General features: G+C 48.2%; 1 protein-coding gene across 1 annotated transcript; it reads left to right on the plus strand.

Moving 5' to 3' along the window:
* The first annotated feature begins 3,189 nt into the window (after positions 1 to 3,189).
* LOC102712794 lies at positions 3,190 to 5,301 on the plus strand. The gene has a single exon (XM_006651354.3). The coding sequence runs from the start codon at positions 3,325 to 3,327 to the stop codon at positions 4,951 to 4,953; it is 1,629 nt and encodes a 542-aa protein (XP_006651417.3). The 5' UTR covers positions 3,190 to 3,324; the 3' UTR covers positions 4,954 to 5,301.
* The last annotated feature ends 19,411 nt before the right edge of the window (positions 5,302 to 24,712 follow it).

Genomic DNA, 24,712 nt, shown 5'->3' on the forward strand with positions numbered 1-24,712 from the left:
GACATGGCGTTTTAGTTTGGAATGTTATTTTCTGTGCTTTTGATTTAAAACCCAATTACCAGCATCAAGTGTTAGATAATTCAATTCAATCATAAACAATAGATTACGAATTTAAACCCTAATCAGCACATGATCACCGATTAATTCAAATACGGAAAACTAAATAAACCTGCAGATGAAGCCATCTGATTCCCTTCTTTTCTTTTCCTCAATTCCGTCTTCTTTCCTTCGTCTCCGGCAAGATTAGGTCGCCGGTGACCTGATTTGAATCTCCGACCTTCGGGTCTCCAACGGCACTGCTCTGGAATTGCCGCACGAAACCCTTCCAGCGCTTCTCTGATCGGGAGAGCTTGATTTCGAATTTCTGGTTTAGAGAATAAGCGACACGAGCGTCCCCGTGGGCTCCTCTTCTTTTATATAGCACTGGTGGGCCTCGGGGGCTTTTCCTAATCCGATTCTGACCCGTAACCACCGATCGCAGTTACGGCCCATAAGGGTTACGAATTTCAGAGTTAGAGATGGATTACGGATAGGATTACGGTGGTTATATCCTTTCCTAAATATCGGCTAACCGATAAATCAACCAACATCAAGCACACATTTTTGCTACTGGCTTGAAATTTCGTTGCCTTTGCAGAAACGAGAGCTAAGAACAAGAAGGCTGCTGCTGCTGGTGCACTCTAAAGCGCATGGCAAGTGTGCTAGGATGCTGTTAATGTTTGTAGTGTTCTGCCTGTGCGTCGCCAGCCACTCGGCCAGTGTAACTCACATGATGCTTCATTGCTTTCCCTTTTCCCTTGCTTTGACATGTGGTGTCTTCGCCACTGCTACCAGCTAAATACTGCCGTAGAAACTCTGACATGTGTCTTGGCCACGGCTACCGCTGTACAAACTCTGTTTCTCTGATAGAAACAGGGGAGGCCCCGTCCTCCCTTTCTCTAAAAATATGCTGCGAAAATGGAAAATGTGGTTTTTTTTCCCGACTCCGGTGCATATTACTTGCAGTAGAATTTGATCTATACCGTTGATCTATTTTTATTAGACGGCTGTGATTAAATTATACTACTAATAATATTACGTGCAGTCTAAATTTGAAGGAGTAATATTGTTATTTTTGCTGTGATCTTTATTAAAAAATAAAATTATAATATACTGCTAATTAAGCAATTAACAAAGTAAAAAATACCATTTTTCTATTGGTAATATAATACTACCAGTAAAATGCACCGGAGAGTTGCTCTTTTTTTTTCTTAATGGATGAATGGATGAATGCACAAGTTTTTTTTTTCTAACTCCTAAACGTTGTAATTTGGCAAAATAAAATTCTACATATGAAATTTGTTAGAAAACTATTTTAAATCTATTATCCACTTTCTAATATTTGATTCAGTTTGAAACCAACAACAATCATCCCCGAGCTTATCTGTTGACTAGCTTATCTTACCCGTTGAATGTATAAATATTAATAGAGTAACCAAGTACCATTTTCGGCTTTTAGCTGAATGGCATGAGGTTGGTTGCCCACAGCGATATAGCACACAAGCAGAGGGTGTTGTTTCCATTTTGATTATTTTTATGTGTGCTGCGTATTACCCGCAGGAAAATGGTCTCGGTGGACTCCATGGGACTGTTTCGGTGTTTATATGGGATTGACGATCGAAGTCTTCATGTTTCTTTATTGTTGTATCAGTTTATAAGATGTATTAGTTTATTCTAGATTTATAAAAGGTAACCTGTTAAGTTTGTGCATAAACAGATGTTGTTTAAGATGAAAACCAAGCGGACGGATTTCCTATTGATGCATGTGGAACCTGGTAGTTGTCAATAACCATGACCACGCTAGGCACTTCCGGTGTCCTTGTTTGTGTTGAGTCCCGCGTGTTCTCGTGGTTTATGGTGTAAGGCGTTGTTAGTTTTCAAAAACTTTCCTAAAAAATATAGATAAATATTAAAACTAATTACACAGTTATAGATAAAATCGTGAGATGAATCTTTTAAATCTAATTAGGACATGATTAGTCATAGGTGCTACAGTAACCAACATGTGCTAATGATAGATTAATTAGACTTAAAAATTCGTCTCGCAGTTTATAGGCAAAATCTGATATTTATTTTATAATTAGACTACGTTTAATACTTTAAATATATGATCGTACGTGTCGACATGACTTCTCACCTAAAAATTTTTGGATCTAAACGGGCCTAAAATGAGCGAAATATAAGAATCGGAAGACCTATTTGATGAAAATATGGAATTTGTCAAGATTACTTTGAGATAGCTAATTGGCTGGGTCTGTTTGTACACGTGGGCACGTGATGATCTGCATTAATACGAACACGACCAATACATAATGAACAGTAAACATACATTAAAAAACTATATTCATATGGGCCACATCGATGTACAGCTATTGAAGTATTTGACATATTAAAATACTCTTATGTTCTATTTTTAGTTTATGAGTTCGGTGGGATGGTGGCTAAAGCATTCGTGAAAGTACGATCTGGCATATATAAATGCAAAACATAACACAAACCATAAATATGTGCATCGTAAAGAGGAATTTTAAAAAACACAATAATATTTGTCCACTTTTATGCCATTTATTTCCGGATGTGATTAGGGCCCGGGACTGTATTTCATGGCGTGTAAAAAATGTTTTAGATTCTGCATCGCTTGATAAAAATGTTTTAACAAGAATTATTTCATTTGATTGATCACTTGGAGAAAAATATTCTATCCCTTACTCAAAAAAATGTTTCAAACTATGTAATATTAAAAAACTGATTGCAACACCTAGATCCTACTGTAAGTAATATCGAAGAAAACACCATGTGCACCACGACTCCATGAGCAACATCCCCCAAGAGGAGAGGAGGGTGAAAACTTAAAACAACAAAACGGCAACAAGATAAAATAATAGATTGTAACAAACTTATCACCCCGCTATCTGTGCTTCAGTGAAGACTCAAGAGAGTGCTTGCATGTTCTCTCTACAGAGAAGCAGTAATATACACAGATTATATACATATTAACATACTTATTTTGGGTTTGTTTTGTTCAAACATATTTATGTTTGTCCAATTTTATAAGAAAAAAATACTAACGTCAATAACATAATATTATTTTTATTAAACTGGTCATTAGATAAATTTTTATAGCATGGTGGCGATAGTAGTACGGGGGAGATTCGTAAAAATGGGTCTAATAAGTTTGATTCCCCAATTCTATATGCTCGCCGGCGGCGGAGATCCCCGTAGGATAGGATTCCTCCAGCGGCCGGCATAGTAAATCCGAACCCGAGGAAGTTCCGGCGTCGATCCATGATATTTATCGGTCGTTGCTTGCTAGATTCGCCGGGCAATAGGAGGGAGGTAGATCGATCTACCATGGCCAGGCGCTGGAGGTTGAGAGACCGGCGGTCCCGACGCCAGCGGTGCGGCGGCGGCGGAGATCGCGAAGACCGCCTCAGCGCCCTCCCCAACGACCTGCTCCTCCTGGTCCTGCGTCGCGTCGACACCCGCACGGCGCTCGCCACCGGGCTGCTCTCCAGGCGCTGGGCGCATCTCTCCCGCGAGCTCCCCACCCTCGATTTCAGGGTCGGCGACGGGCTCCCGGCGCGCTACGACCGGTGCATCCTCCGCCATCGCGGCGTAATGCGCTGCGGCATGCTGTACGGGAACTCTATCAGGAAGGACCTGATGCCTGCGATCCGGAGGCACGAGCGGCGGGCCATGCGCGGCTTCGTTAGCTCCGTCAAGAGCTTCATCGACGCCGCCGACGCCGCCGACCGACCTCGCCGTAAGCTCAGTAGGCTGAGCCTCGAGTTCTTCAGCACGCACCACGCAGGCTGCATCAACCGGTTGGTCTCAAAAGCCATAGACGATTGGGGGGTCGAGGAGCTCGAGGCTGTGGCGAAGCCAATGTACTGGCAACACCCTCCTGCCCACGCGTTCCCCAGCCATGGCCTCTGCAAGGAGCCCCGCGCGTCACGCCTGCGGAGCCTCACGCTCGGCGGCTGCGTGCTCCCTCCGCTGCACGACTACGGCGCGGTCACCAAGCTCGTGCTGCACGGCATGCCCAGATCCACTCCGGCGGCAGCCTACGAGGGCGTCTTCACCTCGTGCCCGCAGCTCCAGGTGCTGCACCTCAAGTCATGCTACCTTCAGTGGAGCTTAAGCTTGGTGGTGGACGCCCCCATGTCGGAGATCAGGGAGCTCGTCGTTGATCAGTGCCAGATCCGGGTGGTCAGGATCCGGGCTCTTCCCAGGCTCGAGAGCCTACTCTCCTGGGGTACCCAGGTGCTGTTCGACTCAGCAGCCTCTTCTCCCTGCCGCCTCCGGCAATGGCACCTCGCCTTTCGCTACGGCCTAAAACGCAAACTGCACCCTTGTTTCATCGACGACATGGAACTGGACGACTTCTTTGCCTGCACACCGGACATCACCAACCTGATCATCCGCTTCACCGGGCCGGAGAGATGGATCGTGCCCTCTTCTTCTACCTCGCTGCTGCCCGGCCTGACGAGGCTGCTGGTCGCCGACGTACCATCCTCATGGGACGTTTCCTGGCCTCGCATGCTCCTCGAGGCGGCGCCGTCGCTCCAGACCCTTCACATCCACATCGCCCCGTGCGATGAGGACCCCAGCAGCGAGATCCCGTGGCAGCCCACCGCGCTCCGGCACCACTGCCTGGAGGAGTTCGCCATGGCTGGCTTCGAGGGAACGGAGAGGCAGGTGTACTTTGTCAAGTTCGTCATGGGAGCTTGCACTGCACTCCGCCATGTCGCGATTTTCAAGGACGGGAATGTGCAGTACAATGGAAGCTGGGACTGGGAGATGCCGAGGATGCTGGAGATCTCATGGACTGGTAAGGAGAAAGAAACCATGAAGAAGCGGCTCATGGATGCGGCCTCATGCTCAACGGATCATCTTCAAATAGTTTTAGGCTGATTCACTCTTGTAGTCATGTGTGCAAATGTCTCTACTAGCTAGCCAGGAAGGCTGTTACAATTTATCCTAGTCACTGAAATTTTATTTGGATTAGTTTGTAATCTCCTTTACTCGAATAATGGCGTTGCTGAACCTTGTGTGAATTCGGTGCTTGTTTGTTTCTGTAATGTGTAATAATTTGACATTACCTGTCTTACTGATTTCTGAACAACTTGTAAATGTCAGAGGTTTTGATCGAGATGTTGATCAATCCTGCGTCAGCCTGTTCAGGCAGCCACCGGTGTAAAAGAGTATTCTACCTGTTATTATTGTGAGAATTTAATATGCTACCTGAAGTGGTTATATTGCTCTGCACAAACTGCTTTGCTTCTGTTCTTCAGTAATGTTGCAGTTGGAGCAAGTAAGCTGTAAACAAGGTTGCAGAGACAACTGAGCGATCAAATATACCATGATACCGATACAAACAAAGCAGCACTAGCCAGTCAAGCAATCACTCAAGTCTCGAGGTGACCATATCTTATACCAACAAATTAAACGACCTGAGGGTTTATTAATTTCTCTTCCTTTCAGATTATGAACAACTCAATAGTAGTAGTAGCTAGTATACAAGGACAACAGAATTTCTGGTTAAACATTTTCACATCCTATATGTACAGACATCCATGCGTCTGGTGGCTACCATAGGATGGAACCTGATGCAGGTGCTTATTCGACGACCTGACATGTTAGGATTGGATGGGTGACACGGCCCGGTTTAGTTCCAAAATCATTTGCCAAAAACATTACATCAAATCTTTATCTTTAAACATCTAAATAAAGTATTAAATATTAATGAAAATTAAAACTAATTACACAGTTATGGGATAAATTGTAAGACGACTCTTTTGAGCCTAATTAGTGTATGATTAGACATAAGCGCTACAGTAACCAATATGTGCTAATGACGGATTAATTAGACTCAAAAGATTCATCTCGTGGTTTCCAGGTGGAATCTGAAATTTATTTTGTAATTAAACTACGTTTAATACTTCAAATGTGTGACCGTACGTATCAATGTGATATCTCTCCTAAAATTTTTTAGAAACTAAACGGGGCCTTACACAGTGGGAGGCAAGTCTGTTTAGAGCAAGTTCAATAGTATAGCTAATTGCAGGCTACAAATTGTCTATAGCCAACTTAATAGCTAATTTATACAATAGTTATATACCGCATAATTAATATTCGGCCCCACCTATCATACACGCATGTGTCTTGAAGTCTGTGCTGCAGCTGTCTATAAATCTCTAGCCTGCTGCTCTTCCCTCTCTTCTCTTATAACCTTAAAATATGCTTATAGCTAACTTATAGTCTGCTATTCTACCTGCTCTGTAACGAGATGGTCAAAGGTACGATAACTTGAGTTGTTCACGCCGCGCTACGCCTGCCGCCGCCGACGTCACGCCTCGCTCCGCCCACCGCCGCCACATCCAACGCCACCGCCGTCGTCGATGCTGCGCCGTGCTCTGCCCGTGGTCGTCGCCGCCGACAGAGGGTGAGGCCGATGCGGGAGAGGCGCTTCTAGCGGGCGGGGAGAGAGAGCAACGGGAGGAGAGAAGGGGGCGGCGAGGAGAGAGAGGAAGGAGAAAGGGGGAGCCGAGGAGAGAGGAGATCGCGGGCCCCACTTAAAAGTTGTGATGGGTCCCACTCTAAATGGCTTGCACTGTGAGACTTGTGGTTTATGGAGTAGTTTCGTCTTCGTGGCACGTGGGGGAGTGCCCCCCACTGTGAATGCCCTTAGAGGCCAAACCGAAAAGTCAGGACAAAACGACAAGGATCGAAGTCTAAGGGGAAAAGAAAGGTCGAAATCTAGAGACGAAGGAGTAGCAACACTCCAGTTGGTCAATTGGGTCCCCTACCTGGGGCTCGAGCTCAAAGCATTGGAGGAGGGGGGCTGAAATGGCGTCCGAACGGCTCAGCAAAAATAGCCCTGACCCCGACGGCCTCCTCACGACCAGGCGTCCAACCCTAGGATCCGGCCCTAAGTCAGGAAAATCTCCTGGAGATTAGGCTAGTCTCAGTGCATGTTTCATGGGGTATCATGCATATTAAATATGTGTCACATCAGCAAAATTATTGACTTGGCATGGTCATTAAATGAGGGAGTTTCATGAGATGAGAGAGCAGTTTCATCCCCATAAAACTCATCTGGCTCAGTTACCTAGTTTACAGTCTTGGTAACTATACCATGAAACTATGCATTGAGACTGGCCTTAGAGGACCAAGCCTTAACACTCCACTCCCTCGGGACCCGCCATCACTCACGGGCCCCGGCATCGATCCCCTACCCGACACCCGAGCTGATGGCTCATGTGCCCAACTACCTGTCACGCCTCGAGTTTTGTCCTAATCCTAAATTCGTAAAAGAAATTGGTAAATAACAATTGGCTTAATTAACTCAGGAAAAACCCTCTAAAGAAATTAATTTAATTAAATCGAAGTTCGCAAATCATTAATAGGATTTAAAGTCAAATTACAGAGTATAAAATTTCACTCCAAAAATTAATTTAAAACCCGGCAAAAAGTGAGGTTTTTGTTTTCTCCCTTCTCCCTTTTCTTTTTTTTCCGAATTGGGCCGCAGCCCAATTTTTCCCCTTTTCTTTTTCCTCCCCTCTCCTCCTTCCCCTCGCACCAGCCCGCAGCCGTTCGGCCCAACCCCCCTCCTCCTCCCACTGCACGCCTCCTCCCTCCCGCCTGGGCCGCCCGGTCCAGCACGCCACACCCGCACGCCGCAAGTCTACTTCTCCTCCCCCGTGGCCAAGCCAGCCCGCGCGCCGTCGTCGTGTCCGAGCGGGACACCACCGCCGCCGCCTTTGCCGCCGCCTCCCTCGCCCGTGGTCGGTACGGCCTCCAACCACCGTCCCCGCCCTAGCCGGCCACCCCGAGCTATAAAATCCCCACACCCGTGCGCCGTCGCCACCTTTCCTCCTCCGCCTGATCCGCCGCCGCGCCTAACCGCCTTTGCCGCCGCATCCGATCTCGCCGTCAGACGCCGGTCGTCGCCACCTACCCGCGTCACCATCTCCGCCTCGACCTCGCCGACCCTCCTCCGCCTTCTCGCCACCGGTGAGCACCCCTCCTCCCTTTCCCCTCGTTTTTCCTTTGGCCACCGTCGCCCGCCGATGCGTCGCCGTCGCACGTGCGGGTCATCGCTCACCGCCATTGCGCCACCCCACTACCGACGCCTCCGTCTCATCGCCGCCATTGCGCCTACGGACGAAAATGGTTCGGAATCTTTTCGGATTCCGGACCAGTTTTTGGAAACGGAAATCGTCGGTCGGAATTTTTCGGAAACGGAAATGGATTCGGAATTTTTTTCTTGGAAATGGAAACGGATACGGTAAGGGCACTATATGTCGGAAATCGAAATCGGTCGGAATATTTCCAGAATTTTTCTCGAAACTTTCTGGAATTCTTTTGCAGGCCTATATGACATAAATTCACAATATCAACCAAAATGGTTCAGCCCACTTAAGCAAGTTAGCCTTATGTCCTTAATCAAAAAACATATAAAATCACTTTACTTTGTATCAACTTGAATGATACATATTTTATTTTATAATATCATATGTGAACTTTTATAATATAATATGTGAACTTTTATAATAATCTGTGTGATTTGTATTTACTATAATAATATGTAAATTATAGCCTTTATTTGGTATTTAGACAATCATTAACAAGGTGACTTATGAACTTGGTTTTAATGGTAAAAAATGTTGTGGTTAGTTGCTAATGTTTGAAATTTGACCTACTGTTTTAGAAAAAAAGTTGAAACCTCGGTTTGAGAGTTTTTATAATACGATAAATATCCGTTATCGTATCTACTCCGATTCGGGTTCGAGCCATTTTCATATTCGATAATATTTGATTCCGTTTTCGTATCCAAGGTTTCCGATTTCGATTTCGATCCCGAAAGAAATATGAAAACAGAAACGGTAAAGGTTGTTTCTGTCCGTTTCCGATCCGTTTTCATCCCTAATTGCGCCACCCGGCTACCGACGCCTCCGCCTCGTCGCCGCTGTTGCGCCGCCCGATCCTCACCGGAGCGCATCCGGGTTCGCTGCACCGGCCACGCCCTTCACCGCGCGCCGCCACCTCTCCTCCTCTGTTCGGCCGCCGCCGCCGTTCCTGCCCCGCTGCCCATCACCGTGGTGCGTCACCGCCTTTGTCGTCGTCGCCGTTACCCGCCGTCGTCGCCGCGCCGGTCGTCGCTGGCCGAGCCGTCTCTCCCCTCCCCTTTTCGGGCGTCGTCCTCCTCTCCCCTCTGTCTTCCCCGTGGGGCACGCGTGTCAACCGGCCGCCCCTCCCCTCTCCCCTCTCTCTCCCTGCCTATGGTCCCCACTCGTCAGCCTCCTCTGTCCTGCGCTGATGTCAGCACCTCACTTTATTGCGCAATAAATGTATTTAGGACTTTCTGTTTAGTCTAAAAAACCTAGAAAACTTCTAAAATTCATAACCAATTCATCTAGTCTCTGTTTAAGTCCATTCAAATTTTATTAAATTCTTAAAATTGTCAAGGATCCATTAAAAATACTTTGTTGTGCTGTTTCAGAAGAGTTTGTGCCTGTTTTATTTACTTTTATGCTTTGTCGCTTAGATTCGGAGCCCGTTGACGTGCCGGTTTACTTCAAAATCGTCGCTGAGGTACCCCAGGGACCAGAACAAGGCAAGTGACAATTATCTTTGATCATATTGAACCTATTATTGTAAAATCTTTGCTTTATTTATTCATACATACATTGTTTCAACTAAAGTATTCACTTTACTTATTTTACAGGTTACCTATTATTGTGCCGTTGTTTATCCATCGTTATTCATGTTATACCAGGGGTAATTTGAATATGTATTAGGCCTAGGTTAATGCTTAGCCGTGCTTAGAACAAGTAGCTCATGGGATCCCACATTAATCATTATTAGTCTGAATAACTGATGATGATCATTTAACACCCAGTGCGGGTTAATGCCAACTAAAATATTGATAATGGTGGGTTGTGGGTGCATGGTTTTGAGAGTCGCACCTATGACAATTAAGGATTGGTTCGTAGGAAACCTTGAAAGTTATTTCCGTGCTAACCACAAGTCAGAATGGACAACAGTGGAATTTGAAGTGTAATTGTAAACTATTCGACGTACCTAGGCAAGGGTGAGCGTGATGAAGTATGGATGAGAGTCGTGGTGTAACGATGGCCTATGCTGCTTCCGGATTCACCTAGGCACAAGAGGGGCTGCCCGACTTGGTGTAAAGGAGGGGGCGGAACTTGAAGTGTGATGCGATCAAATAGGGAGGGTTATGCGATGGGTCTTATCATAGTTTCATTTCCGGTAAGCCATAGTGGTATGTCGGTGCACGTTCAAGTGTAGTGGGACTATGTCTTGTGGGTACAGTAGTACACCTCTGATCAGAGTAAACCTATTCGAATAGTCATGCCCACGGTTAAAGGTGAGCTACCAGCTTCACTGTGATTAGTCGAACCTCTAATGACTTGGGTAAACTGGCTTTCACCTGGGGCTACTGCAACGTGGTGTAACGTTGAGTAGTTGTTGGGCCTGTTGCAACGTGGTGTAACGTTGGACAATAATGTTGGTACTTTAAAATGTTATTTACTTATTTACTGATTTATTCACCTAATTATTACCTTTCTGTTTTAACCTCTGTTATTTATTTAAATGCCGCTTTATTGCAACAAACCATCCCCTATTCCTTGTGATCTGTTGCATTATTTACTACTCCTATTCCTTGCTACTTATGATTACGGTGATTTGTATTCAGCCTTGCGTAATTTTTCCTTTAGAGCTAGAAGTTGTTTCTGTTGGAGGTGACTCTCAAGAGTGAGCTGATTCACCGTCGAAACGTTGCTTGTGGACTGGAGCCGTGCCACTGGAGCTAGTCTACGTTATCTTTTCCGCCGCATTTTCGTTAGATTAAGGTTATTTTTAGTTGTTTCTAAGAACGAATGGTTATGTAATCAACATTGTCTTTTTGTGCACCGTGGCTGGTCCTGAATAGGGATTTTAATACACAATTAAGTTTAGAAATTTGTGTGAGAAATTTCTGGGCGTGACACTACCCCTGTGTCAGGATTGCTGAAGTTCCGAGAGAAGATGCAGAGCAAATTCAGTTTATTCAGAGAAGACCCAAGAGTTATTCAGTAATCGAACGGCTGGGAGTGGAGGAAGGAGTTGACATTAAATCTGAACCATTGAAGTTTTGTCGGGTTGTTACTGTTGTCGTCATTTGTCAGCTTTTCGCTTTTACTTTCTGTTGTGACGTTCGTTCTTTTACTCAAGTAACAAACTAAAGTTACAATGTAATAGGCTGTAATTTTGTGGGTATAAGACCTAGCTGGAAGAAAGGGGAAAGCAGATTGGAAGCAGACTGTAGTTTCAAAGTTTGGCGTATTTAATTCGGTATCGGCTCATGAAAGTCGATTGCGATAGGAGGCAGAGGAAGAACAGTTTTGGAGTTATCAAAGCCAAAGCAGAGAAGATAATTTTAAAGTATGAGTTCTCATACTCCAAAACTGGGGGGCATGTGTTAACGCCAGAATTTAGATAATTGACGTTGGAGATTAAACTGTGATTAAAAACCAAATCAGACAGGAAACATGGCAATTGGATAGAAGACCAGGCAGGATACAACTCGGATTCAGCCGATCGAGTCTGGATCGGATAAGAAATAGAGTCCAGTTAGGCCTAGAATGTTACATATAGATTCGGAAATAATCTAAGTCCATGTAATTTAATTTAATCTGTTAATTAGAGTTAGTTTAGATTTTTCCTTTATCTCAAAGAGAGTTAGAGTGCAACCGGGACTTGTGTGTTAGAGATAGAGTCTACATAGGAGTTTGTTATTTCTTTTTATCTATCAGGAGCCGTATGTCGTGTCCAACATGAACTAGCATCCACCCGAGGGTATAAATATGTATGCCCAGTGTTATTGTAAATCATCTATATCAATAGATCAATTACTCTCAGCGCATCGCCACCCTCTTCATCGAAGTTTCATCTCCGGTGGAACCTGACACCTGACGCGGGGCTGCATCATATCGATCTCCGCTAGAGGGGTAAGTCCTACGTTCCGTTGGCCAAGATAATCGTGTCGGCTAGATTAGAACTGTCTCGGTTCAGTCCGATCTTCTAGTTTGGTTGTGCGATTGCTAGTTATTGTACCAGTTTCAACTTAGATCACTTTCGTGTCTAGAGTTGATCCGGTCGACCACTTTGGGTGATCTACGTTGGTTTGGTATTTGCTATTTGACATATTCAATCTAATACTGTCTCGGTTCGGTCCGATCTAGTAGATTACATTTATTAGATAGTTTATATCACATCAATGTATTTTGCTCATCGTTTTATCGAAGTACCAGCTGATAAGTTACCAGTCATCGGCTCATTGACTTGATAGCAATCTAGATTTGTTTAGTATCTAGCTTGACATTGCTAGGCGTAATCTTGAACCATCTTAGTTGGGTCCGATCTTCTATGATTATTCTTAGCAATCTGGGCTAGATATTTTATAGATCTTGATTGAGTGTGTGCCGTCTATAGCCGATGATCCTTCACGATGTATATGTTCATTCAATTTACATCAATAGAGTAGTCGATTGCCTTACTACATTATTTTTACATCAATCGGCTTGATCTATTTAGATCGCCAGTTATCTATGGTGCATCGGCTCGCGATAATTACACGGAAATTGGTTTTAGCCGATCGCAGCAAAACATTCATTGTTGATTTAATTATTCCAAGTAATTTATCAGATTATTTATTAGCCTTATCGATCTTCATGTTTCCTATAATTATATCGTGCTCGACTGCATACTATCTTGGTTAAGTCCGATCTGTGTATGTTTGGTTTGATCTAGTTATAAGGGCTCGTCCGATCGACTAAGATTAATAAGTAACTTGGCGGATTACATTGGTCTAATATTTAATTCAAGTCTATTTCTATCAAGTTTCTAGCCGATCAAAGCTTTTTACAGCCGATCGTTCATCCTATGGGCTAAACACTGCTACAACATTATTCGATCGGCTGGATATTTAGTGTCATGCCCTGAGTTTTATCCAAGCTTAAAAATTAATAAAATAATACATTAAAAATAATTTGTTAATTAAAGTTTAGGAGAAAAGAAGCGTACAGATTAATTAAATTAATTAGAAGCTTTTGGATATTCTAAAATGTCCTGAAAAGCATTTAAATTATTAAAGAGATTTAAACTTGAATTGCAGTCAATAAAATTTGCTCCAATAAACTTAGTAAAAATCGGCAAAATTGGAGGCAATTTCTTTTTTTTTCTTTCCTCCTTCCTTTTTCCTTTCTTTTTTTCACATTCTTTCTTTCTCCCTTTTTTCCTTTTCTTTTTCTCTTTTCCTTTTTCCCCCTCCTGGCCGAACTCCACCTCCACCTCTGTCACGCTCAGAAATTTACACCAAATTTCTGAACAATAGCATGTATTAAATCTCGGTCCAGGAATTAGCCCGAGTACACATTATGACAAATCAATACACAGTTCCACGACTTAAAAACAAATAAAAACAATTATCTATCGAAATGCAGCGGAAAAAGAAAAACAAGACTGGACCATCTAATCTTCAGTTTCAGCTGGTGATGACGACTCCACGCCACAGGCATTCTCGACGGTAGACTGAACCTCACTTCAACCTTCGGAACAACCTTCTTCTGACACAGGCTCTGGCACTTGCTCTGGTGGGGGAAAATTAAGCAAGGCTGAGTACAAACCACCGTACTCAACAAGTAACACCCAAGAGAGGAGAATAATGAATGCAATAGGGTACAAGGATGGGCTAAGGTTAAATTGCACAAAGCTGCAGTAATTTAGCAAAACAGTAGATAAAATAGACTGAAATAAAAGTAAAAGTAAGCATTTAAAATAAACATCCACTGTCCAACGTTACACCACGTTGCTACAGGCCCAACCCACTGTCCAGCGTTACACCACACTGCAACAGGGTCAACCCTCTGTCCAACATTAAACCACGTTGCGACAGACCCAAACCACTGCCAACGTTACACCACATTACGCAGGGTCAAACCAATTCCAAGATTAATAAAATTATTTAAGAGGTTCAACTAATCCCAGTGAGTCCAGTGAGTCTGTCAGTTCGCCCAATAACCGCGGGCACGGCTATTCGAATAGTTTTACTCTGCAAAGGTGTACAACTTTACCCCACAAGACATGGCTGCCAAGCATGTTACCATGCCCCAACGTATCACCACGATACCTCAGTACGGAAACCATGATAAGACCTTTCACCTAACCCTCCCTAGACAATCGCACCACACTTCAGGTTTCACCCCCTCCTTTACACCAAGTCGGGCAATCCCCTCTTGTGCCTTGGTAGATCCGGAAGCAGCAGAGGCTTTCGTTACACCACGATTGTCCGTCCATACTCCATCACGCCTACCCTTGCCTCGGTACGTCGAATAGGGACAAGCTAGATTACGAGTCTCACCGTTGCCCATTCTGGCTTGTGGTTAGTATGTGTAAGACCTTCAGGGTTTCCTGAAAACCGGTCCTTAATTGCCATGGGTACGACTCTCAAAACCATGCACCCACAACCCACCATAAGCAATATTTTAGTTGTCATTAATCCACATCGGGAAAATGGGTAATGATCACAACCATTAAATGTCTATCAAAGTCTAATCAATAATTAAATAAGAATTGGTGAGCTAGTTGAACTAAGCATGGCTAAGCATCGACTAACCCTAATTCTAATCAAATTAACCCTGGGATGACAATAATAATGAGTGGGAATCAATGGATATATTGGTAAATGTCCAATAGATAAATAAAGTAAATAGATTTGCATAAAACAATGCATGTTTGAATGTAAAGGTGGGGATTTTATAAACATATGTTCAATATGATCAAAGAAGGGTGCCACTTGCCTTGCTTAGACCCACGAGGAACTTCGGCGACGACTTCGAGAATGAACGGCGCTGCGACGGGGTCAAAACCTACGACAAACAAGGCAAAACAAGAAAAACAGGCTAAAAACTACTGAAACAGAGAAAGAAACTATTTTTAATGGATGCTTGGCATTTTTCTGGATTTAATGAAACTGGAATGGACCTAAACGGAGACTAGATGAATTACTTATGAATTTTAGAAGATTATCTGTGTTTTTAAGCTAAACAGAAAACCTTAATTGAATTATTGCGCAATTAATGGGGCTACTGACGTTAGCGAGGAGAGAGGAGCTGACGGCTGACAGGTGGGGGCCACCTGTCGGTGGGAGAGAGGGGAAGGGGGCGGCTGACACGCGGGCCTGACCGAGAGGGAGGGGTTGGCGGGTGGTACCCGCTGGCCAGTGAGAGGGAAACAGAGAGGGGGAGGAGAGCGCGGCTGGCGGCGAGCGGCGCGACGGTGCGGCGGAGACGGCGACGGGGTTGCGTGGCTCGGAGCGGTGACGAGCGGCGGGAGGGAGAGACGATGACGAATGCCGGCAGCGGAGGCTTGGCGACCGTGCGGCGACGGTGACAATGGGCGGAGATGTGACGGCGCGCGCCGGCAGCGGACGACACCCAGCGACGGTGCGCGGGATCTGGTGTCGGCGGAGGACGTCGGCCGACGGCGAGCGGCGGGGCGCACTCGCGGTGGCACGAAGAAACAGAGGAAGGGAGGAGAGCGGGCTCACCGGGGTGGCGCGGCGACAACGGCCGATGCGACGAGATCGATCGGCGCCGGGCGACGGTGGCGCGGCGGCGCGGCGGAGCGGCGGCGCGAGGGAGATGGGGATGGGATGCGGCGTTCGGCCGGGGAGGCGGCGACGGCCGGGCGGCGCGCGCACGGAGGAAGAGGAGGGGGATGCAGCGGGGCGGCGGGATCGGCGGCGACCGTTGCGAGCGACGGCGCGACCGGGGAAAGCGGAGCAATGGTTGCGCGCGGGAGGAGGTGGCGTGGCGGCGGGGCGGCGGCACGAGCGGGTGCGGCCAGAGGAGCTAGACGGGAGCACGAGGGAGGAGTGAGGTGGCGTCGGCCAAGCAGCGACGCAGCTTGGCGGTCGAGCGGCGGACGCGACCGGAGCGGCGGCGCACGACGACGGCGCAACCGGAGCAGTGGCGCACGGCGGTGACGGTGAAAGGCACGGCAACGACGGCGTGACGGCGACGACGTCGGGCGGCGACCCGGCAGCGGCGGTGCGTGGCTCCTGGCGCTTGCCGAAGGCATGGGGAGGTCGGCAGCGGCGGCACGAGGGGAAAGAAAGAGGGAGAGAGGAGAGGAGAGCTTACCAGCGGCGACGGAAGGCGGCAGCACGTCGGCGAGGAGGAGGAACGGGCGATGGCGAACGGAGCGGGGCGGCGACGTCGCGAGCGCGGACGGCGACCACCAGTGGCGACGAAGGACGGCGGAAGGTCGGCGAAGCCGAGGCGGAGGTGGTGACGCGGGTAGGCAGCGACGGAGATGGCGGCCGCACCAAGAGGAGGGCAATGGGGAACGGCGCCGGCACAGGGAAGAGGCGGCGACAACGCGCCGGGCTCGGCGGCGCTCCAGTGGCGGCGGAGCCACCACGGTGACGGCGAGGCGACGAAGACGGCAGGTGGAGGGGCGATGGCGACGAGCGATGCAAGGCGACGGGCGGCATCGCACGGTCCGGGGCGATGGCGATGGTGCCGGGAGGTGGAGGCGATGGCGGGCGCCGGCAGCGATGGCTTGGCGACCGCGTGGTGACGACGACGCCGGGCGGAGATGCGGCGGCGACGCGGCGGTAGCGCACGGCACCTGGCAACGGCGCGACGGCGAGGGGAGCCAGCGATGGTGGAAAAAAAAAGAGGAAGAGAGGAGGGGAGGCGACGCGGACTACGCGGGCGAGCGCGGGCGCGGACGCTGGGCCGAGCGGCCGGTGGCCCAGGCGGAGGAGAGGACATGCGGGAGGGGCGGCCGGCCGGTTGGGCTGGTCGAGCGGGGAGTTGGGCCGGCTCGGCTGGGCCAGCCCGGGAAGGAGGAGAGGAAAAAGAAAAAGGAAAAAGAAAAGGAAGGGGAGGAAAATTGGACTTCAGCCCAATTTGAGAAGGAATGGAAAAAGAAAGGAAAAAGGAGGGAAAAAGGAAAGCCCCACTTTTGCCGAATTTTAAATTAATTTGTTTGGCCAAATTTTATACTTCTGCAATTTGAGTTTAAATCTAGTTAATCGATTTGCGAAACTCGATTTAATTAAATTAATTCCTTTTAGAGAGATTTTTCCTGAGTTAATTAAGCCAATTGTTATTTACGAATTTCTTTTTACGAATTTAGGCTTGGGATAAAACTCCGGGCGTGACAACCTCCCCCCGTGCGATCTCCCCCTTCCCCTGTTGGTCACACGTATCCCCCTGCCGCACATCCTCTTCCCCTCTGCAGGCCGTGCGCCCCGATCTTCCCCGGGCCAAGCCCCACCTCTCCCTCATGGTAAAACTAATTCCAATCAATTAGAACTCTAATTTTTGTCCATTTGAAACTTTATCTATTCCTTTTTAATAGGAGATGGGTTTCTAGATTTATCTTTAGCTCTCCCCTATAAATACCCCCCTAAAGCCTCGCCTCTTTTCCTCGTCTCCCTCTCACGTGCACCTCGAGCCGCCTCTTGCCGCCCCTGTCCTAGCAGCAAGCCGCCGGCAGCCTTGCTGCTCCCTGTTCGCAGCAGCCATTCGCTAAATCTCTCCACCGAATATCAGGTTCGCATATATTTTATTCTTGTAAATCAATCTAAATTCATCTACCGTTTAATTGATTAAGTTTTCGAGCCGAACAACAAGGAACAACAGCAACCCGTCGCTGATCTCTCCACCAAATCTCAGGTTCGCGTATGTTTTACTCATGCGAATCAATCTATCTTTGATCTACCGTTTAATTGTTTAGGTTTTGTAATCTAATTAGCTAGCATGACATTGATCTACAGTGCGGAGTTCAATTTCATACACGTAGATTGGTTTTACGTTAAAGTTGTTTAGTTTCTAGTTTAGCAAGTTGTTAAATCTTGATTTAACGGGTTGCTATCTCTTGTCGTTGTTCCGCTAACGGTTCACGGTTTCGCGTTCCGAATCTAATTCGTCGTGCAAATCTCTAATTCGTGCACGTTTTGGTTCTCTTCTGCGAATATGTGTTCTGTTTGCAATTTCCCGAGCCATGGCCCAATCCGCGCTCGGAGTCCCCATTGCCTCCCTCTCCTTCGGCCAGCAGGCCACCAGCCAAGCCACCCAGCCCACTCCCTCCTCTCGGCCTGTCTCCTCCCACTCCCTCCTTTCCTCCCCGTCTTTTCTCCTGGGCTGGCCCCACTCGCCTCTCTGGCCCACCGTAGCCTAGCACGCCCCGCTCTCTTCTTCTTCTCTCTCTTTCCCGCCTGGGCCGAGCTAGGCTGTGTCCCAACACCCGCGCCCGAGGTCTGGCTCACCTCCCCCTCTCCCTCGACCGCTGACAGATGGGGCCCACCTGTCGGAGGCATCTTCATCCACCGGTGCCCGCCTCTTCATTCTCCGACGCCGTGCCGAACCACCAGCCGTCCTCCGTCGTAGCCACCGTGCCACGATGCGTTCCTGGCGGTCCCGTGCCTGCGCCGCTGGTCCCGCGCCCGTCGCCCTGGACGCACGTCATCGTGCCGTGCCAAGCGTTCGCCGCACTGCCTCACCGCGCCGTGCTACCGGCCGCTGCCTCCTTTGAGTCGTCTCACCTTTCCCCACGCCGTCGCATTGTGCCGCTTCGCACTGCTTCGTCATGTCGTCGCTGCCGCGCCATGCCCACACGCCACGCCAGTCGCGCCCTCGTCGTGGTTGCCGCCTCACCGTCACAGCTCCCGTGCACCCCACCGCGCCGCCTACCCTTGCTCGCGCCAGCGTCGCCATGCGTGTGATGCTGCCTTGCTGCTTCACCGCACCACCTGCGCCGCGTTGCCCCTCTTTTGCGCCACGCTTGCGCTGGTGCAGACGCGTAGCCGCCACGCCCACTTGCGCCGCTACCTCCCTCTCGCGTCGGTGCAACCACCCCTGCTTTCCACGGGCGTCGCCAACCGCCGTCCTGCTTTTCCCGACCTCATCACTAACCACCTCCTCGCCCTACGCGCCGGATGCTACCTATAAATCCCCTCCCCGGCTGCCGTTGCTCCCCCTTCGCCCGTTCCAGCTACCGCTGCCCTTCTTCGCCCCTCTTGTGCCCGCTCCTTGCCGCCACTGCTCGAGTGCCGACGCCACCACCATGGGACGTCGCCTTGCGTCGTTGCTCCTCCTCCTTCCTCGGCCCGTGCCATCGCCGCCTTTGCTGCACCGCTCAGCCGCCGTTGGAGCGCAGGCCTCGCCACTCCTCCTTCTCGCCACCCTCATCGCTCGTGCGCCATTGTCCTCGCATCGTCGGACGTCGATCGTCGCACGCGCATCATCGCCTTGTGCCCTCACCGCCGTCGTCCGCTCGGTGAGCTCCCGCTCTCCTTCCCCTTCCTCATCTCCCTCTCGCACTGCCGCCTCATTCCTATCTCGCTGCCCGACCATCTCTACCACCGAGCCCCCCCTCGTCACCTCGTCGCGACGTCACTGGATTCTCGCCGTGCGCCCTCGTCGCCCCTCCTCGGCCATCGTTGCCTCGGTGCTGCCGTCCTGGTTCACCACCGCCTCTCCCCTTCCTTGCCCTGCGCGGCCACGCGCCGGTGCTCGTCGCCGCCGCTCGTTCGCCACCGCGGTCGCTGCCTCCTCTCTCAGTCTGCTCCTTTTCCCTCTCCTTCCCATAGCCACAAGCTGCCCACCGCGGTGCGCCGGCTTGCGCTGCCACCTTCCGCCGCTCGTCGCCGCGCGCGCATGCACTGATTTACCCATCGCCGCTTAGCGCCACCGCTCGGTTGTGTCGCCGTGCCCATGCCACGCCGTCGGCCACCTATCCCGCGCCGCCGCCTCCTCACGTGAGCTTACCATTCCCGTCGCCACCCCGCCACTGTCGTCGCCGCCACGTCGTTCAGCCACGTGCCAGCGCCCTCTCCCCCACTCTCTCTGTTTTCCCCCACTGACGGGTGGAGCCCACCTGTCAATGCTCCCTCTCTCTCCCGAACTGTGGGCCCACACAGTCAGCCTCCCTCCCCGTGGGGCCAGGTCGTCAGCCATCCCCTCTAGACCGTGGGCCCCACATGTCATTCTCTCCACCCTCCTCTCTGTCACTGACAAATGGGCCCCAGCTGTCAGCCGACATCCTTTCTCCTCTGTGCTGACGTCATCGTCTCCAATTAATTGCGCAATAATTCATTAAGATTTTCTGTTTAGCTTAAAAACACATTTAATCTTCTAAAATTGATAACTAATTCATCTAGTCTCTGTTTAAGTCCATTCAAATTTCATTAAATCCAGAAAAATGTCAAGAATCCATTAAAATAGTTTCTTTCTCTGTTTTAGTAGTTTTATAGCCTGTTTTTCTTGTTTTGCTCTGTTTGTCGTAAGTTTTTCGCCCGTTGAAGCGTCGTTCGTTCTCGAAGTCGTCGCCAAAGTTCCTCATGGGTCTGAGCAAGGCAAGTGGCACCCTATCCTTGAAGATATTGATGCCGTGATTATAAAATCCCCGTTCTACATTCAAACATGCATCGATTTTAAATGTATTTACTTTATTTATCTATTGGGAAATTACTTTTATATCCATTGATTCCCGCTCATTATTATTGTCATCCCAGAGTTAATTTGACTTGAAATAGGATTAGGCAATGCTTAGCCATGCTTAGTTCAACTAGCTCACAAATTATTATTTAATTATTGATTAGACTTTGATAGATCTTTAATGGTTATGATCATTATTATCTCCCGATGTGGATTAATATAACTAAAATATTGCTTATCTAGGCTGTGGGTGCATGGTTTTGAGAGTCATGCTCATGGCAATTAAGGACCGGTTCTTAGGAAACCCTGGAAGTCTTACACGTACTAACCATTGAAGTCCTAGGGAGACAGCCTAGAGGGGGGTGAATAGGTGTCCTAAAAAATTCATCGAAATCCCAGCGGCCAGTACAGGGGCCGGACCGTCCGGTCGGCACTCTCAGGTTGGGCCGAGAGCTCTGACTGGACTGTCCGGGTTAGAACACCGAACTGTCCGGTCAGTGAGAATAGCAGACGGGAGGTCTCCTTTTCCCGTGAAGTTCCTGAGAACGTGAGGTGATGGTGTGCAGAATAGACTTAGGAAGGTCACAGAAACAGAAAGAACACCAAAATCACAAAAGTGAAGACTCAAGAGATTTATCCTGAAGTTTGGATCTTTTGATCCTACTCTCCGTCAAGACGCTCCTGTGAGCGGGATCTCTCTCGATCCTTTCCCTCTCTTGGCTTCCTCCCACAAGGCCAACACGGGTCTCCGGATTCACACCTAAGTACTAGCAACCCATTCGATCGACCACCAAGGTCAAGATCAATGCGGCTTACTCAGCCCTAGGTTGCAATCCGCTCTACCCTGTAGCCCTCTATGAGAAAGCATAAGAATCCACTATCAATATTACCCTTTTCCTTGCGGAGGTTAGGCAACAACCTTCACAAACTTTCTCCCAGGCGATCCACACGGATTGGAGACTCACGGGCGACACCTATCTGTCTAGGAGATCAATCTCCAAGAGTAATAGGTCACCTTGACTCCACATGCATCCATCAATGCCCAAGAACAACACTATCACTCACTAACCTAAACACTCTCCCTAAAACATGATTCAACGATTAATCTCTCTAGGAAGAGTTTTGGGTTAGTGGGGAGGCTTGAGAGGTGCTAAACTTGCCCAAGCAACCAGTGAATTCGAACAGAAAGCCTCTCCAACGGCTAGATCTCAAGGGGCCTTTAAATAGGCTGGTAGACGTCACTTAGTCGTTGGAAAAGAAACCTAACCGGACTATCCGGCTAGGGGGCCGGACCGTCCGGTCGACACTTAGCTCACTCACTCAGAGCAGGAGCCAGACCAAGGTCTGGACTGTCCGGCCAAGGGTCGGACCGTCCGGTCCCTGTTGCTTAAGCAAGGCAGCAACTAACCTTCCACTCAACTAAGATTCAACCCTAATATCCTTGGATGCATGTTGAGCTCTCAGTGACCCCTCTTGATAGTACGGAGTTCCTATGACTCAAAAAGAAAAGTAGAAATTGTCTTCGAACATCTTCGTCTCCATAAAGCTCTCACTTTGGGTCACTCATGCTCCAAGTGAATTGAGTAATCCTTCAATTGAGTTTTATCCCTTTAACTTTTCTGCAATCACAACTCATTAGCGCACACATACTTGGCTAGTATTGTCATTAATCATCCAAAACTTCGTTTAGAGGCTAGATGCACTTTTAACCACAAGCCAGAGTGGGCAACAGTGAGACTTGTAGTCTAGCTTGTCCCTATTTGACGTACCTAGGCAAAGGTGGGCGTGATGGAGTATGGATAAGAGTCATGGTGTAACGATGGCCTATTGTAGGTAAAGTTGTACACCTCTGATCAGAGTAAAACTATTCGAATAGCCGTGCCCGTGATTATTGGGCAAACTAACAGATTCGGTATGATTAGTTGAACCTTTAATAACTTGATTAATTTTGGATCTGGTTTAACCCTGCGTAATGCGGTGTAACATTGGGCAGTGGTTTGGGTCTGTCGCAACGTGGTGTAACGTTGGGCAGAGGGTTGACCCTGTCGCTAAGTGGTGTAACGTTTGACAGCGGTCTGGGCCTGTTGCAACGTGGTATAATGTTCAACAGTGGATGATTACTTTAAATCTTTACTTTACTTGTTTTATTCTATTTTATCTATCTGTTTTGCTAATTACTGTCGCTTTGTGCAAGTTAACCTTAGCATATCCTTGATACTTTATTACATTTATTATTCTTCCTCTCTTGGGTGTTACTTGTTGAGTACGGTGGTTTGTACTCAGCCTTGCTTAATTTTCCTCCACCAGAGCAAGTGCCAGAGTTCCAGTCAGAAGGTTGTTCTCAGGGTTGAAGTGAGGTTCAGTCCACCGTCGAGAATGCCTATGGTGTGGAGCCGTCATCGCCAGCTAAAGCTGAAGATTAGATAGTTTAGCTTTGTTCCTTTTCCGCTGCATTTCGATAGATAATTGTTTTTATTTGTTTTTAAGTCGTGGAACTGTGTATTAATTTGTCATAGTATGTACTCGGGCTGATTCCTAGACCGAGATTCAATACATGTTATTGTTTAGAAATTGGTGTAAATTTCTGTGCGTGACATTTAGGCTGCGTTTGGTTGGTGGTCAATGTGGGATGGAATATGTCCATCCATATTTTTAGGGATATGGTGATACGGTTTTATGTTTGGTTAGATAGATGGGATGATCCAATTTTTTGTTTAGTTGACGGATGAGGATGGATGAGATGGACATATTGAATTACTAGTAAATAATAATATAAATTAATCATCATAGATCTTATCGTAATTAGTATAAATTATTAATAAAATATATCTATCATTATTAATAACACTAATTTAAACTTTTTAATTACTAATTAATGCCAAAACAAGCTAATTATCACTAAACAATCACTAATGATCACGATAAGTGAGGGTGGATGAGCTCATCCGGCCAATTTGATCGGATACACCCATCCAAGATCTTCGTGGAATATTCCCTTTCTGGGTCACCATATCCAGTTTTGCCCACGAACCAAACACATCAAAAATCTAGACGGCCATCTCTCATCCAGGCATATCCCACCTACCAAACACACCCTTAGTCACCTATCGGCTCGACAACCGATCGGATTGTTTTACTGTTCATCGTGTCAGTTGCACAATCAAACTGACTGGCACGCCCGCGCACCTTCTAAGAATTTAGGTCCTGCACTGGAGCATTCTAATAAATGACTCCTAGGTCTTTATGTGTGACACGTCAGCAAGCACATTTTTGACGTCAAAAAGCTCAGAGACCTTACCTATGCAGGCTTGAACGGGAGAAGAGAGAGGTCGAGAGACATTGGTGTCGGTGTCAGCTCCGGCGAGGTCGAGGTTGAGCAGCGTGTGCGCGCGGACCGCATGGCGCCGATGCATCGCGTGCGCATAGAGGGGGACGTTGGAGAGGGCGCCCTGGCATAAACCATTTCCTGCTATCCTCTCTGACGTTCGAGGTTGGATGCCGCGTCGGGGAGGTACGTGTCGGCATCCCTGCTACGGGAGACCGCGATGTTGAGGCGGCCGTCGGGGACAGCGAAGTCAACGCCCACCGCGGCTGAGGTACCTGGCCGCATCCCACGCCACTTAGGCGATGATTTGGCGCAGAGGCGACCGTCGATGACGACGCGAAATTGACACGGCGCAGCACACCCGAGATGCTAGAGTGGCAGAGGAAGCTCCCCACCCTCAACGCTCTCACCGCTACGGCGCGTAGGACGCTGGTAGCTCGTCAGAGTGGCACTAAGACGGGGGCCTCTCCCCAGACGGTGGGTCAATGGCGACGTAGGAGGGGAGAGCGGAGGGAGTTTTTATTTTTATTTTTTTATTTGACTTACATGTGGGTCCTACAAGCTGACCAATATGCCACATAATCTAAACCATCCTCGCATACTGCATGGAGATCTCTTTTGCATGATTTTTATGAGTTGGAGGTCTAATATTTATGGTATTGATGTTGAGTGAGATTTTGAAACTCGGTGCCAAGGTGAGGGATCTAAAATGAACTTATTCCATTCGCGAAACAGATAGGGACGTTGCGCTGATTGATGGGTCGGACAAGCAGGCCAGCCCAATTTATTTCTCCTCGAGCAACAGCGGCCAGCCGGCCCATCTCGATCT

This window comes from Oryza brachyantha, chromosome 3, assembly GCF_000231095.2.
Source record: "Oryza brachyantha chromosome 3, ObraRS2, whole genome shotgun sequence".
Taxonomy (NCBI): domain Eukaryota; kingdom Viridiplantae; phylum Streptophyta; class Magnoliopsida; order Poales; family Poaceae; genus Oryza; species Oryza brachyantha.

Coding starts and splice junctions, on each gene's coding strand:
- LOC102712794 (XM_006651354.3), top strand. CDS start 3,325: ATGATATTTATCGGTCGTTGCTTGCTAGATTCGCCGGGCAATAGGAGG.